Below are 16,399 nucleotides of genomic sequence, written 5' to 3'. Positions count from 1 at the left end.
TCAGTGCTAGTGAAGTTGGATATTGGCCTTCCTGCTACTTCTTCTGGTTGTAGTCTTCAGTGTGTTATCAACATTCTTCTCATACTAAATCCAAAACACAGCACTAGGAAGAAATTTAACTCTATCCCAGCCGAAACCAGGACAATCAGGCTCTTGATTTTTAGATAGTATTTTTATGTTGTGGGTTTTGGTATCAAAAGCTGAAATCGGGGAATGCAGGGAGGAGAAAAAGAATGCACTTTTAGTAAGATAGTGTTCCTTTTTCTTTGGGGGAAACAGGGAAGGTGTTTTCCTGCTTTGTGTTTCTTAAATGGTCAGAAAGTTTGCATCCACTTGGTATCAATTACACCTGTATTTGTAATCAGCTTTGCCTTCATACTGAATTGGCTGTGCATGCTCCAGGAGATCTGACAGTCAAATTTGAAGAAATAGGGTCCTGTTCTTCCCTGTTGTAGTCAGATCAAAAGACACATTGAGATGAATAATAAAGTCCAAATCAAGAAAAAACGTTGTGATTCAGACAATATCCCTCAGACTCTGCAAAATTCTGGAATAAGGCAGATCTTCAGTTTAAGTAACAAAGAAACTACTTCTGAATTAAAGGTATCTTCAAAATCAAATGTATGATTAATTTTCGATTTCTTAGACAGTTCTCCTTGCAGAAAATGGGCCATGGTTTGGGCCTCCACTAGGTGAGATGCTTTATGATACTCAGGTCAGGCACTTAAATTATGTGCTTTTTCCCTTTGTTTCGAAAGGTGGCATTTCCCGTGTGCTGTTCAGATGATCTCAGTGGGCATCTCATTCCCACGCTTCCCTTTTCCTTGTTCTGTGCCTGCAGAGAGTCTGTTTGACTTCTGTTCAGGGCTTGTGTTTGGGATATTTGTTGTTACCGGCTAGAACGAGCAGCCTGTATTGGAGGGCAGTGCAGCTCATATTTGTGTATGAGATAGAATTATCTAGCAACAGTATTTTCATGTTGAATGCCTTGTTACACCCATTCCACAGTCTTTTATGCCGCTAAATTGTCTGATCATGTAAATCCCACCTTCAGGCACGGTCTTTAAAATTACATTAAGAATCCAGCTTACCACTTAGCACAAAAATTCTTACCTGGAAGTACTTTCCTTAATAATTTAAAGCAGTAGATCTTTTTTTCTTTTTTTTTTTTAAAGGTGAAGTCTCGGAATAATATTAATTATAATGCATACATACAGACACATGCATACAGTGGAATTCCAATGTGTAAACAGAAACAAATAAATACAGAAGATCAAAGTCTAAAAAATAAGGATATGTACATGTGAAAGGACAGCTGGCAGCCAGCCCTGGAGCAGACTTGCCACATCCTCATGATACCAAGCTGTCAGTCCTGTAGAAAGGAACCTATGAACCTGAGAAGCTGCAGTATTAAACTTAAAACTTTCTGATATATCTTGCTGAGAATGACACTAATGTTCTGTTGAATTCCAAGGCACTTATCTTCATTTTAGTCCTTTTTTGATTCTGTGCCAGGAGTCAGCAGTCACCGAGCACCCGATAAAAATCTGCGAGCAGGTTATCAGTTCCTTGGGCACTGATGCGTTCCACACCTCTTCTGCTTTCACAGCCAGATGCAACCTCAGCGAGGGTGTAATCCTTCACTGGCTTGTGCTGACGGGTTTGCTGTGTGTGAGGCTGTCCTCAGTTTGTCCTGGTCTCTCTTCCTTCCAGGATGGCACGCTCTCTGAATGCGTGGCTGTGGCAGCACGAGTTCTGGCTGCCCCCAGGAATCACCTGGGAGGATATGCAAGAGTCTGAAGATGTCCATTACCCTCAGCCTCGTGATCTCCTGCTCAGTATCCCTTTTGCTTTCATCTTGGTTGTTATTCGATGTGCCTTTGAAAGGTAAGTTATTTGGTACTGTTTGGGGTTTTTTAGGGATAATGCTGGCAGTTTGGGTCCAAAAGCTGGCTTTATTGTCTGTGCCAATGTATGACTGAAAAAACTCCAGGTCATAAAGTCTGCTGAGGTACATTTTTCAGCTCTTTGTTTCCAGCCCTGTGTGCTGGCTAAAGAAGTGTGTTGAATATGGCACACAAACCCTACCCTTAAGGGCTAATTATAAGCAATGTGACTTCCTACACTTAAAACAGACGGGCCCTAGATGAGGTTTGTGCTTGTGTTTCAGAAGGCAGACACACTGTTTTGTGTTCTGTTGCACATTACTTGCTGTTTCTGGGTTGAGTGCAGCAGAAATAGTGTTTAGGCTACCCAAATACAGTTAAGTCTCCTTTATCTTGGGTAATGGGGATCTGGGGTATCGCACCTGACAGACAAGTCTGAATAAGATGCATTAGATTGGGCTGAGTCATCTGACCTCAGAATCAGCACTGCATAGCCACATGAACGTGCGCATTTCACTGACCACTGCTCTGGGTTCAGGAGTGTCATTTCCTTGGGAGTGCTATGTAGAAACATTTGTAGCTGTTTCTTTCTGGCCAGAGCCATTTGAGTGTTTTGCATATTACTCTTCAGCAGAGAAAATTTGGAGGTTATGGCAAAGGTATAGCTAGAAATCCTGCAGGGTTCATTGACTCTGAGTTTCATAAAGGTCCTGAGCTGGTGCTGTTGCTTTATGCAGTTTAGTCGATAGTTAGCGTGGTCTGCAACACAACATGATTTGCTGGTGGATAACTGATATTTACCATAGTGTCAGCCATTGTCAGTACTGCAGAGTAAGTCCCCTTTCATGATTTTGAATACTCCTCAAAGCGGTCTTCAGTGGATTGAAAAATCCCTATTCTTAGTTGCTGATTGAAGAGGTAATCTTTTGAAATAGTTTAGTCAAATCTACAGTGGTTTTAAGCTTAGAAAGAGGGAAAAAAGACAATTAAAATGTTTTTGTCATCTTTTTTAAAAAAGTGGCTGCACAAGAAAATGGAAGCAGACCTCTGTAGGCTAGAAAGATGTTTCTTCTCCAGATTTTCTGTGATACAAGGACAGCTTGGAAAAGTTTATAGAAGTTGAGATGATTCAGAACTCTGCTGTGAGAACGTTTTTAATTAAAAAAAAAAAATTGTGACCAATATTTTTGCGTAAACACAAATGCATGAATGATTCTTTAAATAATCATTTTTATGATGATACAAAATTGGAATCCAGATCTCTTCTTTGTAAACAATACGTTTAGTGTGCATTCCATAAATTCCATGGATTTTATCCTGCTCTTTCCTGGGGACAGAGGTGTCTCTGTTACCTCCACTGATGTGGGAACCAGGTGCTGTAGGTAACCATTAAAACACAAGTGACTCACAGTTCTTCCTTGCTGATCTGCAAGACGTGGCTGGATACAGTGTTCCTTCAGGTAGGCATTGTCAGTCAGTGACTTGGACACATTTGCAATGTGAAGCTGGAGATTAGTCTCCATGTCCTGCATTGACTAGGACTGTCCAGTTCTAGGCTCCCCAGTACAGGCGTGAACAGGAAGAAGAAGGAGCCAAACTCTTCTCCGTGGTGCCCAGTGACAGGACAAGAGGCAGTGGGCACAAACAAAAATGCATGATGCTCCATCTGAACATAAGAAAATGCTTTTTTCTGTGAAGGTGGTGAAACATTGGAACAGGTTACCCAGAGGGGGAGTGGAGTCTCCATCTGTGGACATAATCAAAACCCAGCTGGACAGAGCCCGCCACAGCCTGCTGTAGCTGACCCTGCTTGAGCAGCACAGGCGGGCTGGATGATCTCCAGAGATGTTTCAGCATCGATTCTGTGTTTCTGTGACTCTGTCCCTTTATTCCCCTTCCTCCTGCCATACCACCTTTAGTCAATCTAAATATCTTTTCCATCTGCTTTAAGGTGCCGGTGGCCAGGTAAAAACATTTTTTTCTTTCCCATCTAAGTGCTGCCTCCGCTGGGAGAGTTTCCACAGGCCTGGTCCTACTCATTATTTTTAAAGCTGTTTTGATTCACAGACTTCATTAAATAAAAGCTTCTTGTCACACCCTTAAAAAAAAGATAACATCACAAGCCCATTTTACAGGTCCAGGAAACCTATAATCATACCACTATCTTACCCATGCCAATTACAAGCCAGTGTTCTGAGCTGTATTCTTGTTTGTCCTAACTCTCTGCAGTCATTTATTTCAGCACAAAATTCTCTCATTCTCAATCATTACTGTTTCACGTTCAGTTCATCCTGGAGAAGAAAGCTTCCCCTAGTGAATGGGAGGTATGAATCAACTCCTCTGTTGCTCCGTTACCTTGTGTGTATGGTGGCACTCGCCCTGTTTAAAATAATTTGCACAAAGTTTGAGAATTGCAGACTGAAAGGATGTGTGTGTTATTTCTCATTCTCCGTGTAGATGGCCTTAACTTTGTAGCTTTGTACATCTGGTCCGTGGGTCAAAATGAGTGTATGTAACTAGTATACAAGTTTGGTGGCTTTAGCTTGGCCTCTAGCAATTTATTCTACCCTCACCTATTACTCGCAACTGTGCATCGGGTGCAAAGCATCTTTTTCTCTAGGTACACTTTGTGTTCCTGGTGGTGCCTCCTCTGGGATTTCAGAAATGCTGTAATGTGTTCATGTCATTTATCTGTGTCAGAACTCCAGGAAAATACTAAAAGGCAGGAGAAGCCCAGAGGATTTTCTGTAATCCCTCATTCAGCAACTGCATCAGCCACCGTGCTTGGGCCAATGGTTCTATCTTCTTGGTTTGGAGATTAAACCTGGGAAGACCTCACTTCCTCAAGCATGGATTTTACTTTCCTTGGCACCTGCTGGCTGAACTGGGAAAAACTGAGAGTGACATCCTTTTAACAACCAGTTACTCTGTGGATTAGGTGGTGGCTGTGGGAAGAGGACGTGCAGTAGCTGGGTGGGGCCGGGAGAGCTGAAGAGATTGTGGGTGCAGCCCTGGGGAAGAAGAAACAGCTCACACTTCACTGAAGCAACTCTTCTGTGAGCCAGTTTGCTCTGGGGAAGGTGGGAAATCAGGGCATTCAGTGCTGGAGAGCAGAAAGCATGTTACCGCTGCAGTGCTCCTAGTCTTTGCCACAATACTGAAGCAGGTGCTAGGGGAGATAGGTAATGATGTCCTGACAAAAGAGAGGACCTAGAAGTTGGGAACCTCTCCCCTTCCTTAATGTTTCCAGATTGTGCTTGTGATTAGGAGATATGTCCTGCACCCATAAATTGGAGCCTGATTTTGAGCGCCTGTATCAGAACTTTTCCCTTGACATATACCTGCAAGGACGGATGTCGGCTTCTCTTCTAGTACTATAATGTTTGAGACCTTTTTCCATAAAAATCAGATTCTTGGAGTGCTGTGATTATGAAGGAATCACAGCTTCTATTGCAAAGTGTTTCTTGCCTGTATGGTTAGGAAATGTGGAAGCTGAAGTACTTTGAGGGTTAGTAAAGAAGAAAGTTGAAAAACAGAATTTACATCCAATTTAGTCGTCTGATTTTGGACTTGACTAGTCATTTTTGGATGTTGGGGAACTGAAAGCCAATGTCAGTGAATTTCAATCCAAATAGTTCCCAAATTGCACTATTTTAGTCAGAAGGATTAAGTCTTTTCTTAGGAGGGTTACGACAGTATGTGAGCCATGTGTTGTATGTTAAAAGAAAGGGATACTATTGATCTGCAGGGAACAAATACTTGAACTCAGAACCAGAAGAAAGATAGAAGAGGACACCCTTTTCAAGTATTTTATTTTGAAATTTTATTTCTGAAATTCATTTTGCACAGAGACTTTTTGTTGATCAGTAATCAGGAAGGATCTGAAAACAGCTTCCTGTTAGGTCCTATAGGCATCTTTTGCGCAAAGATGTGGGACACATTGTAGTATTCAATTGAAAACTGTGAACTGACTTGACTCAGCTTCGACAGTAGCGCTGTAGTGACTTGAGATCTTGTATCAAATGGAACAGTCAGTTTAACTTCGATGTGAAGCATTCCCCTGTAAGCAAGAGAAGGTAGAGACTATTCCAGGAGCACAGGGATAGCCCTCTGCCAAAGGAAAGCATGAGGCTGAAAGAGATTGTGCAGTTCAAAGAATAGAAGTTCTGGTTGCTGCTGTCACTGGTTCTGCATTTCTTAGTACTAGAAGATACTTGCAGAGTGGCACCCTTATAAATTCAAAAGCATTTGTGGAAAAAAACCCCACCCCAAAACCCCCCAAAGTTAAATTCTTTCTTGTATCTCATGCTAACTCTGAAAGCCTCTGCAGAAGGAGTGTAGCCCACTCTTGCAAGGTGGGGGAGTGTCAATTTATGCCCCTTCACGATTAATCCATTTAGTTTCAACTTCAGCAGGTTTCACACAAGACAGTTTGTTCTTTGGTGATTACTGAATAAAATGCTTTAGCGTGAACTTTCCTGTGTAAACCGTGAAGTGAGAGAAGCTCACTGATGAAGAAGTAGGCTTGAGATGAGAATCATCTCACTGACTGTGTCTTGCCTTACCTAGCTGTGGAGAGTGGTACAGTTTAGTCCTCAGACTTTCTCCTTCTATCTTCCAGAGAGCTGATAAACTGCCATGATGAGACCATCCCTGCAGCTGAGATGATGAATCTATGATGTTGAAATCAGTACAAGCATCATCCGCTTAGGGTTGTGCTTGGAAAAAGATTTAACTGAAAACTGAGTCAGCGCATACATCCAACATGTACAAACGTCCCGTAGGAAGAATGTCAGGCCTTGATTTCCCAATGATGTTCATAAAAGTAGGATTGGTCCCATAATTCATGGTTAAACTCAAAACCTCAACAACAAAGTAATTGTAACTTTGGTTAATTATACCCTGTCTTCATCAACTGCAACTGGCTTGTTTCTGTTATAGTAGGATTTTATGCTATGACCATAACAAACCAGCAGGAAAGAGAGAGAAGACAGGGATTAAACAAAATTAAGAAATCAATCAGGATAATTTAAATAGTTTTTCAATAAAAAACTTGTTGGCAAGCTGCTCTGACACCTGGCAGAAACATTCTCTTTCCTTTTAATGTGTCCGGAAAATTTCAGACCTTTCAGTTCCCAGTGTGGACTGATAAGAAGCTGCAATAAGGTTCTTCCACAACAGAACTTGATTACATCTTCCTCTTCAGAGGAGCCTGGATTGAATGACTTACCTTTGAAAAAGAAAGATCAGGCCCACTTCAAGGAACCGCTTAATATAAGAACCAAGACCTAGTGCAGAGCTTAAGGTAAATGTTTTCTCAATTTTGGTATAGTTATGGGTGTCATTGAAATACTGTGTCATTGTTCTTAGCACAGGACCTGCTGGTCCAATGTCACTGTTAACCCCTTTGATATTAAACAAATCATAAGTTATAATTGAAACATTTCTTAAGAGCAATCAAAGCTACAAAACAAAATTCCCAATGATGGCTATATTCCTCTGCCATCCAGCAGTCTGCCAGTTGCGGCAATGCCAGCGTGCTGCTGAATTTCACTGAAACTAATCAACACTTACACATAGCTTTTGTGATAACGATGTGTCTTGTGGAAAGTAGCTAGCAAGCACACTTACCCCTGGCCTTTCCTCATGGCAGAAATGTTATCTGTTTAGTTGGTCTGGGTACATCTTTGAATGTTCCTGTAGCCAGTGATGCCAAAGGAATTTCCCAGAGATGATGAAAAAGAACAAGTGATATACAGGCCAGTGGGCTGGCTGTGCAAAAGAAAGATGGAAATCAGCTGTTACACGAGTGAGCAAAATGTGTAACCATTCTGTTTTATGCCTTAATATAATAGAAGTTACAACATTCCTTAGGTAGGTGGTCTGTTTATAAAATTGCTTTTGGTACCTGTTAATTAAATTAAGGAACGGGTTCTTGAAAAGAAAACTTCCAAAAGACCCTTCTGGAAGGATACTTGATCTAGAATAGTCCCTAAGCACATGCGCATATGGAGCATAGGCTGTATGGCTCGAAGAAACCACAGGTAGCCACACCATATAATCACAGTCATAAATATATCCTATACTATTTTTAAGTAAAACATCTTTAAACACCTACATAGTGAAGTAGCTTCCGCAGCTTTTTTGCTGCAAAGCAAAAAAAAAGAAAAAAAAAAAAAAGAAATCTTGTTCTGTGTCTGAATCATTAGGGATAACTGATCAGAGGACCTGCCTGAACAGCGTGAAGACTGACCCGGCAGAGCAGGCTTGGCTCTCCACGCTCGCTTCCTCTACATCGTATTCGTCAGTTCGTAACCACCCTCAACACCAATTTAGAGTTGATAACCCAATAACTGTTCAGGGAAGCTGTTAGCACCTTAAGCAAAAAACTTTTACTCCAAAATGCAGAGATAAGGTTTTCCAGAGATGTTGCGTGTTCGGTGTTTAGCAAGTGCTGAAAAATGCTTTTAGGCAATTTTTTCTAATGAGACTAATTGCATGCCAGTGGCAGTGTGTAAAAGGTAGCAATTAATAAGGAATAACTAATTCTCCAGAAATTCAAGGAGAATGCAGTTAATTTGGGCCTTTTTTTTAAATGTTGATTTGCCAAGTTTCCTGTTTGTGCAGTGTCCCTGCAGGACCTCACTTCACACCATTATGAGGCTGTTTCCTACTGCCGAGAGAGAGAAGAGTGTTTGTAGTGTAGGAGTTGAATTGTTGAGCACAGCAATTCTATGCCCAGTTTTGTTGCCCCTTGATAACTTTTTTCTATTTATGCAGATTTTTTCTTTGCATTGTTTCACTGTGAAAGACTGAAGATGCACAGGTAGCGTAAGCATCCATTCCTTGTGACTAAGTTTCTAGTTGCTATGTCCTCATTTTACAACCGATGTTTGACTTGCATTAGGAAAAATGGAGGTAAGTTACTCCAGTAAAGACCAAGTGGCCTCCTGTTTCAGCAGGACATTTCTTCTGCGTTAATACCACACATCTGATAGAGCCTCCCTCTTGATCCTGAGCCAAGTCCTTAGTTCAAGTGGATGCCGTGTGTATTCAGTATTCTAGATTGAGCAGTGAAAAACATTTAGGCCTATCATCAATGTGGTACTCTGCCTAAGCTGCAAGCAAGCCAAGGACCAGCGATAGGTATCATGGCTGTCTCTGCAAGCCTGGGCTTTGTGCCATAATCCCGGACACCCAAGCACAGTGGATTCAGAAGTTGACAAAGCAGGATATAGCATTTCCCAACCTCATGTAATTTTGGATATTACAGCACAGAGCTCAGGACAGTAGAATACAGAATACACTGTTTCTGCTGTAAGTTTGGGTTTTTTTCTTCTCAGTTTTTTTTATGTATCTTATCTGCTTGACATGATACTTGTGCATAGATTCAAAATGTGGGAGACAGCCGTTATGTGCTACATCATGTTTTAACAGTGCTGCAATGTCAGAAATCACTGTTCTATTTTGGCTGAACTTCTGTCTTTTCTTTTGCAGAGCCATAGCCCTGCCCCTCAGTAGCAAACTGGGTGTGAGAGACAAGCAGAGACCAAAAGCTCAGCCCAACCCCATGCTGGAAACATTCTACAGTACGTGCTGCAAGAACCCTGAAGAGGTGAGTCTTTTCTTCCTTTGCTTTCCTCTAGATTTAGCCCTTGTGTCTTTAGCCAAATAAAATCACATCTGGAATCCTGAAGTTTGGCAATGCCACTCATATTTGGAAGCTCAACAAAGCAGCAGGAACCACTATGCACTGGCCACCTGAGACCAGCCGGCCACAGGGGCCATTCTGCAAATCCCATCAGCTATCAGTTCTGCTTCTGAACATGTGGGAGTAGCAGCTTCCTATAGGTGGCATTCAAAAAATGTAAATCCCAAACTTCTGCGGACAGAAAACTGTTCTCCCAAAGGAAATAATGACAACTCCTGTTCCCTCTTGTGTTTGCCTTTTACATGGCACAAACTGAAACACAGGAGGCTCTGTCTGAACATCAAGAAACACTTTCTTACTGTGAGGGTGTTGGGAACAGGTTGCCCAGAAAGATTATGGAGTCTCTATCCTTAGGGATACTCAAAAGCCGTCTGGACATGGTCCTGGGCAACCAACTCTAGGTAGCCCTATTTGAGCAGGGGGGTTGGACCAGGTGACCTCCAGAGGTCCCTTCCAACCTCAGCCATTCTGTGATTCTGTAATGGCTTCTTTTCATACATCAGCAAATCCCTGTCACATCTGCCTCGAACTGACTCCCATGTTGCTAGTCCTTGCAGCTCAGCAGGCGTGAATTGCTTGATGCTCCTAGTTCTGGGGTGGGTCGTTCTGTTGCTGTGCAATCCATGAGTTTGAGATTGGCCTTTCAGGAAGCCAACTAAAGCCTTGGCCATCATCACAGAGATTGTAAGGAGCATCAGAAAACTGCTAACACTGGTGGGTAGTTTTCCCGTGAGAGATAAAAAGAGTGATATTGAAGAACTTGGCGGGATAATCCGGACTTATAATGGCTGCTGCTGAGGGAAAAAGCATTGTGAATTGTCAGGCAATATTAGCATTTAACCTTGTCAGTGAAGTCCCTGGATGTGACCCCTGTGGCAGGGAGAGGAATCAGATTTTCTTTCAGCTCCTTTTTGTAGGCTTTCTTGGCCTTGAAGCAATAGCTATTAACCCTTGTCAAGGGTGTATGAACAGGAGACTGGGGTTCCAGTCCCAAGGGGTAGTCCTAGCATGAACATGTTGCTGCCTTGACAAGGTTGTTGCGGCATGGTTCATAGTGCAGTGGGGCATGTGAAGCTGCAGGACATTCAGTACCAGGTTAAAAGTAAAAGAATGGAGGCAAAAATAAAAATGCAGGCATTCATCTGGGTTGTGCAGCCAGCCTTTCTCCCCTGCAGTGGGAAGGAGTGTTCTCAGGAACATTTGCCAGTATGGTGGTCCCTGACCTTCCTCTTGCCTGTCTGTCTGCGAAATCCACACATTTCTCAGTAAGACTATTTCTGCCGCAGAGATCTTACTCAGGGCCTAGCTTTGCAAGCAGGATTTCCCCACAGCTCTCCCTGCACTCACATTGCATTAAAGCCAGCACTTTTATCCCAGAGAATCTGTGATACCAGAGCATATCCTCACCATGAGACTCCTGACAGCAGTGTGATGTGGAGCAAGAGCTGTGCAGCTGGCTGCTGCCTTGCTCTCTCCGTTCACCGGTTGCACCTCAGCCAGCCTTCTAGCTCCCTCCCTCTCCCATGTGCTCTCAGACACCTGCTTATGAATCAGCTTTTACTTGTCCAATACAAGATGAGATTTTGCTGTTCTCAGCAGCCTTACACATTATGGAGCAGTTGAGAATATAAATCAGTGTCTCCATTTGTCTCCTCCACAAGAACAGAAGTCACTAAATAAGAGTGGAAAGAAGCACGTCTGAAAATTCATGATAGTGAACATACTTTTGTACAACATGCTCAGACTATGTAAAAGTCACTCTCACGTGATATCATTAAGGTAAATGCATTCCATGAAAAACTATTGTTTTACTTAAAAAATAAGGCTATCCATGGTGACACTTCCAGAAGGAATATAAAACATGACAAACTTTTTTCGTGTCACATGCCAAACTCTTAAGAACCTAAGGACAAGAAGGGAGGTAATTGCAGGATTTCTATGGGTAACCTATTGAAAAATTATCCCTAACAGGTTTACCACAACAGAGAATACCCGGAAGGAAAATGGTGTTGCCTCTGCTCATGACGTCAGTCAGGTTATTGGCTGATACTGCATCAGAATGCTGAAAGACATGACAAGATTTGGTGCAGAACTTTAAAAATTATTTAAGCTGCAGTAAATCTTTCTTGGAGTGCCAGATTTAAGGGACTCAGTCCCTGAAGACAGAGTGAGGAAGTGATTTGACAGCAAACTCCTGTGAGGAGACGAGACCAGATTTTGAAAGTTGAAACTGGAGAAGTTCACATAAAAATACAAAGTTTCAACATTTAGCATTAATAACCAGTTCCTTACGGGGGGAATGGAAAGATTTTCTACTATCTGAGGTCTTTACACTAAGAACGGACAGCTTTCTGAAAGATGCCTTAGCTTGAACAGATTAGGTCTTGCCCGGAGCCTCCAGCTGGGCTCTGTGGAGGGTCAGGCGAGATGCCCCTTCTGACCTTCAGACCTGGATCTGAACCCTGCTGCCTCACCTGTTTTCCAGGCTGAGCTGATCAGTTTAGCCAAACAGTGCGACCTGCCGGTGCGGAAGGTGGAGAGGTGGTTCCGGCGCCGGAGGAACACAGACCGACCCAGCCTGTCAAAGAAGTTTTGCGAGGCCTGGTGAGTGGGAGCGCAAGCCGTGAGCAGCACAGGCCTTTCACCGGAGCTGAGCTCCGCGGGCAGCTCGCTGCCTCCCAGCCTGCCCTCCACCCCTGCGCAGAGAGCATCCCAGCTCCGCTGCCTCCCAGCCTGCCCTCCACCCCTGCGCAGAGAGCATCCCAGCTCCGCTGCCTCCCCGCCTGCCCTCCACCCCTACGCAGAGAGCATCCCAGCTCCGCTGCCTCCCAGCCTGCCCTCCACCCCTACGCAGAGAGCATCCCAGCTCCGCTGCCTCCCAGCCTGCCCTCCACCCCTGCGCAGGGAGCATCCCAGCTCCGCTGCCTCCCCGCCTGCCCTCCACCCCTGCGCAGAGAGCATCCCAGCTCCGCTGCCTCCCAGCCTGCCCTCCACCCCTATGCAGAGAGCATCCTAGGTCTTCCCTGCCCCACCTTGTTCTGCTGCTGCTCAGTTACTGAAACATTCCTTGCATTTCCCCTTTATTTTCACTCCCAAGTCTCCTTTTACTCCTCTCTCACCTTTATTCCTTATAGGGCCTCTGTTTCTGACTTTCTAAGACTGGCATTCTGCTTTGAAACACAATTGTACCTGAAAAACTCCCTATTGTTTTATATCTTACTGCTTCTTGCTGCTTTGCTTCTGTTTCGGTGCCTCCAAAATAGTCAGCCTTTCTGTTGCCTTTGCCATGACTTCCCTTTGCCTCACTGCAAGCTGATTCCTTCTGCTGCAACTGTTCTGCATGCTGTTGCTTTCAAAAGTCACAGACTAGATTGTATTCTGCTGTCAGTTAACTTCAGCATCCTGAAAGTCAAAAACCAGCACCCTTTTAGTGGCAGAAAAAGGGGCCTATGTGAAAGCTTGTGTTTTCCAAAGAGCAAAACTCTTCTTGGAAACAGCGCTGTGGAAATCCTCCTTATTATGTGGAGGCACAAAAGAAATCTCACATCAGCCAGTTCTGTGAATGTTAGTCCTGGCTAAGCTTTCTACAGAAAAGGAGGATTCTCCTGAGCTTGGTTGAACCACTTATGAGTGGCTGCTCTGCTATTCGTGTAAGGAAGTAGGTTCTCCCAGGAAAGCCACAGGGATGAAAGAAATCATTAAATACCTGCAGTGCTATTCATCTGTGTAAAACTGTGTATCCATAGGGTAGGCATCAGCTTTGAGCTAATCACCTCATGCTCCATTTAGCACTCAACCTCTAATTCAAAACCCCTGCCTAAAAATCCTAATTGAAAAAGAAAAAAGAAAAAAAAAAAGGATGTGTGTTATTTATTTATAATATTCCAGGTAGTTGCACTTAGAAATATTTACAAAATCTGTGGACAAGGAGTTGTAAAGCAACCATGCTTAATCTGCTTCCATCAAGATGAAATCTAAGTTCTCCCTGCACTCAGCTGACTTGCAGTAAATAGTAGCAAACAGTAAATAGTTTGCTGACTCAACTCACCGAGGATGGTGTACTTCCACCTGCCCTCTATCACCATTTGCAGTCTGTAGAGAGAATGTCTTTCTGATGTGACTGTAGTAGCTTTGTATAGTTTATGTCTGTCTTGGACCTCCTGGGGGTTTCATTGACAGGTAGAGTCTCTCAAAATGTAGTTACTTCTGATTTGTTATGGAGATTTGTGGAAATTAAAGTACTAATTTAGACAGTTTTACTCCTTTGAAGACTTCCTGTGTTTAGTCTATTAACAACTTGTTTATTCTGTTGGGGTGCAATTCCTCTCATTCCTTACTATATGTGTGTATATTCACTGTGACCTGCCTCTGTCCACTGAACTTGGCAAACAGTTCATATATACTTCTGTCAGCTCCTGACTGAGACCAAACATGACAGTAATTAATTACTTTACATGATAATGAATTTAGCATGCCTAATCTCCAAAAGCCTAGGAGAGAGATTGGCATTGTTTGACTTTTACCCATGCATCTGCTAGTGCTGGGAAGGTTTGGGATGATTATCTGGGTGATTTTAGTCAGCGGGATTCTTGTATTTTCTGCCATCTCTAAAGCAGAAGAATTGCTCTTTGTGAAGTCTGTCGGGTGTGCTAGTGACATGCAAAGAGCCACTCCTGTTATGATCTGGGCAAACCTTGAACTTATTCATATATGTCTGCCTTAACAGTGTCATTCTTTGAACGAGTGTGATTGATACATAGAATTGCAGCTTGGTGGTTAATGAATGGGATTCTAATGTACTTTGTTTTGTTTGTTTGTAGCTGGAGGTTTACATTTTACATCATTTCTTTCTTCACTGGACTTGCTGTCCTGTACGATGTGAGTACACAAGCGGTGCCACCTGCTGTTCCTGCCAGTGCCTGCAAGAATGGCAGATTTTGTGGTCAAACATGTCCTTTCAGACCTTCTAATAGAGGTTTTCCCACCAGGTCAGTGTGTATCCTCTGCCCAGCACACTTATGAGACCACGAACATATTGGACCGTGCTTATTTTAAAAACTCCAGCTTAAAACCAAGAGGTTTCCTCTTTTTCTGGCAAAGCAGAAGACAATTGGGATTGTATGAAAATACATTTCTGTGGGGTAGAGTTGAAACACTTACCTGATATGGAAGCTGCTGGGCCTTTTTATGTGTTGTATCCAATACCTGTTTAAGGTAAAAAAACTCAGGCTTCCTTTGAAGCATGGACTGCAATTTAATAATTTTATTTATGAATTTTCTTTTCCATACCCAAGGTGTGATTGGTTCAGGCTCATGCCTCTGCCTTTTCTCTGATTTGATAAATAATAATTTCTCTTGATACAAATTGAACTGCCTCAACAGGCAGAAGCAGTAATAGAAGTCATGCATATGCTCTAATCACTGAGCTCTGTTCACTAAGCTGGGACGAGGGGCCCTGGTCATCCTCTGGCTGTGTTTTAAAGGTTCCCCTGGCTCTTTTGCTGAATTCAGTTCACTAGGTGAGCTTTGCAAAAGTCTTCTACACTGGCATCTTCTGAGGGGTTAAGTAATGGAAAACCTGCAGATCCCAAGGCAGCAGGCACAAACTATGCTTGTAACTTCTCGTTATTGTAACAAGTGAAGAACTTTTGAACTTACACTGACTTGCAAGTCAGAATTTAAGGTACTGTAGGAGTATAGGATTATAGGATGAGCTAGCAGAGGAGTGAAGGTATCTAAATCCCAACTGCAGTGTTTTGTGAATCTGTACATCAGAATAGAAGGCTATTCTTTGAGGCCAGCTATGAAAGTTTGGTATGGATGACCTGCTTAACATAGTACAAGACCCCTGTGGCAACAGAAAGGGCAGAATCCTGTTATTCTGCATGTTATCTTATCATTCTAGGAATGAAAGATAATCTTCACTTTTTGTGAAAGTCTTTTCTTTATTCAGTACACATCTTCCAATTTTCACAAAAAGAGGAGGCACCTGTCCTACGGACAGCACCTCTAGATCCCATAACAAATAGCATGTTATTCTGTTATCTAAAATTGTACCAAAATGGCTACATTAAAAAGAAGGACAAAAAATTGATGTGACAGGGCGTATTTGCATGTGACATTTCCTGACTTTTGCATCTTTACTTTGTAATGTCAGTAGTATTTTAACATGCATTTGTTTTTGTGAAACACCCTTCTTTCTTTAGAAAAAAGCAAATGTTTAAATTCTATATTAGTAGCTTTAGACTGACCGCAAAAACCTCTGTCCCATGAATCAGTGAAATAGCAGGTAGCAATAGAAAGTTATCTCACAGTAGGCCATGAGAAAACAGCTTTATTTGCTAAGTAGAGGAATGATGAAATTCAGGGATCCGGGGTTCCTTTCTAGTTTAGGTAACACGGTGTGCCATAGTTGTCTCAGAGTTTTTGCTTTGTCCTCTCTGATTCTATATCACACATCTCTCCTGGTTCTGTACCTGTATTTACTGTAAATCCTACTCCCAGCAGGAGGCTGTGTCTACTCCTAATTACCACTGCTCATAAAAAACACTGCTTCCTGCTTCCCTTCCCTATTGCTCGTGCGCCAGCAGGTGCTCAGTGAGAGAACAAGAAATGTTGTCTTCTTGTTCTTAGCTCTGATATCTGGAGCCTTGTAGAACTGTTACAGAAAATTACCCTTACAGATGTGACGTAGACTATGTTCCATCACTGTATGCTCTAGGACATGCTTGCTCTGATCAAATCTGGGCACAGCGAAGGGTCAGAGCATGCTCCATGCAGGAGGAACTTTTGGGGACTTTAG

The 16,399-nt window shown here is 42.8% G+C and overlaps 1 protein-coding gene across 1 annotated transcript in view; it reads left to right on the top strand.

Annotated features, from left to right (window-relative positions):
• CERS4 (ceramide synthase 4) overlaps nucleotides 1-16,399 on the top strand; it is a 46,478-nt gene that overhangs the window by 17,102 nt on the left and 12,977 nt on the right. Inside the window, exons 3-6 of the mRNA XM_075175195.1 lie at nucleotides 1,714-1,887; nucleotides 9,384-9,501; nucleotides 12,083-12,201; nucleotides 14,418-14,475. Of these exons, the coding sequence (XP_075031296.1) occupies nucleotides 1,715-1,887; nucleotides 9,384-9,501; nucleotides 12,083-12,201; nucleotides 14,418-14,475 (468 nt within the window). The 5' untranslated portion in view covers nucleotide 1,714. The remainder of the gene's footprint in view (nucleotides 1-1,713; nucleotides 1,888-9,383; nucleotides 9,502-12,082; nucleotides 12,202-14,417; nucleotides 14,476-16,399) is intronic.

Source organism: Calonectris borealis, chromosome 28 (genome assembly GCF_964195595.1).
Source record: "Calonectris borealis chromosome 28, bCalBor7.hap1.2, whole genome shotgun sequence".
NCBI lineage: Eukaryota > Metazoa > Chordata > Aves > Procellariiformes > Procellariidae > Calonectris > Calonectris borealis.
Note: the sequence above shows the minus strand (reverse complement) of the source record. Positions and strands in the feature narration are given on the sequence as shown.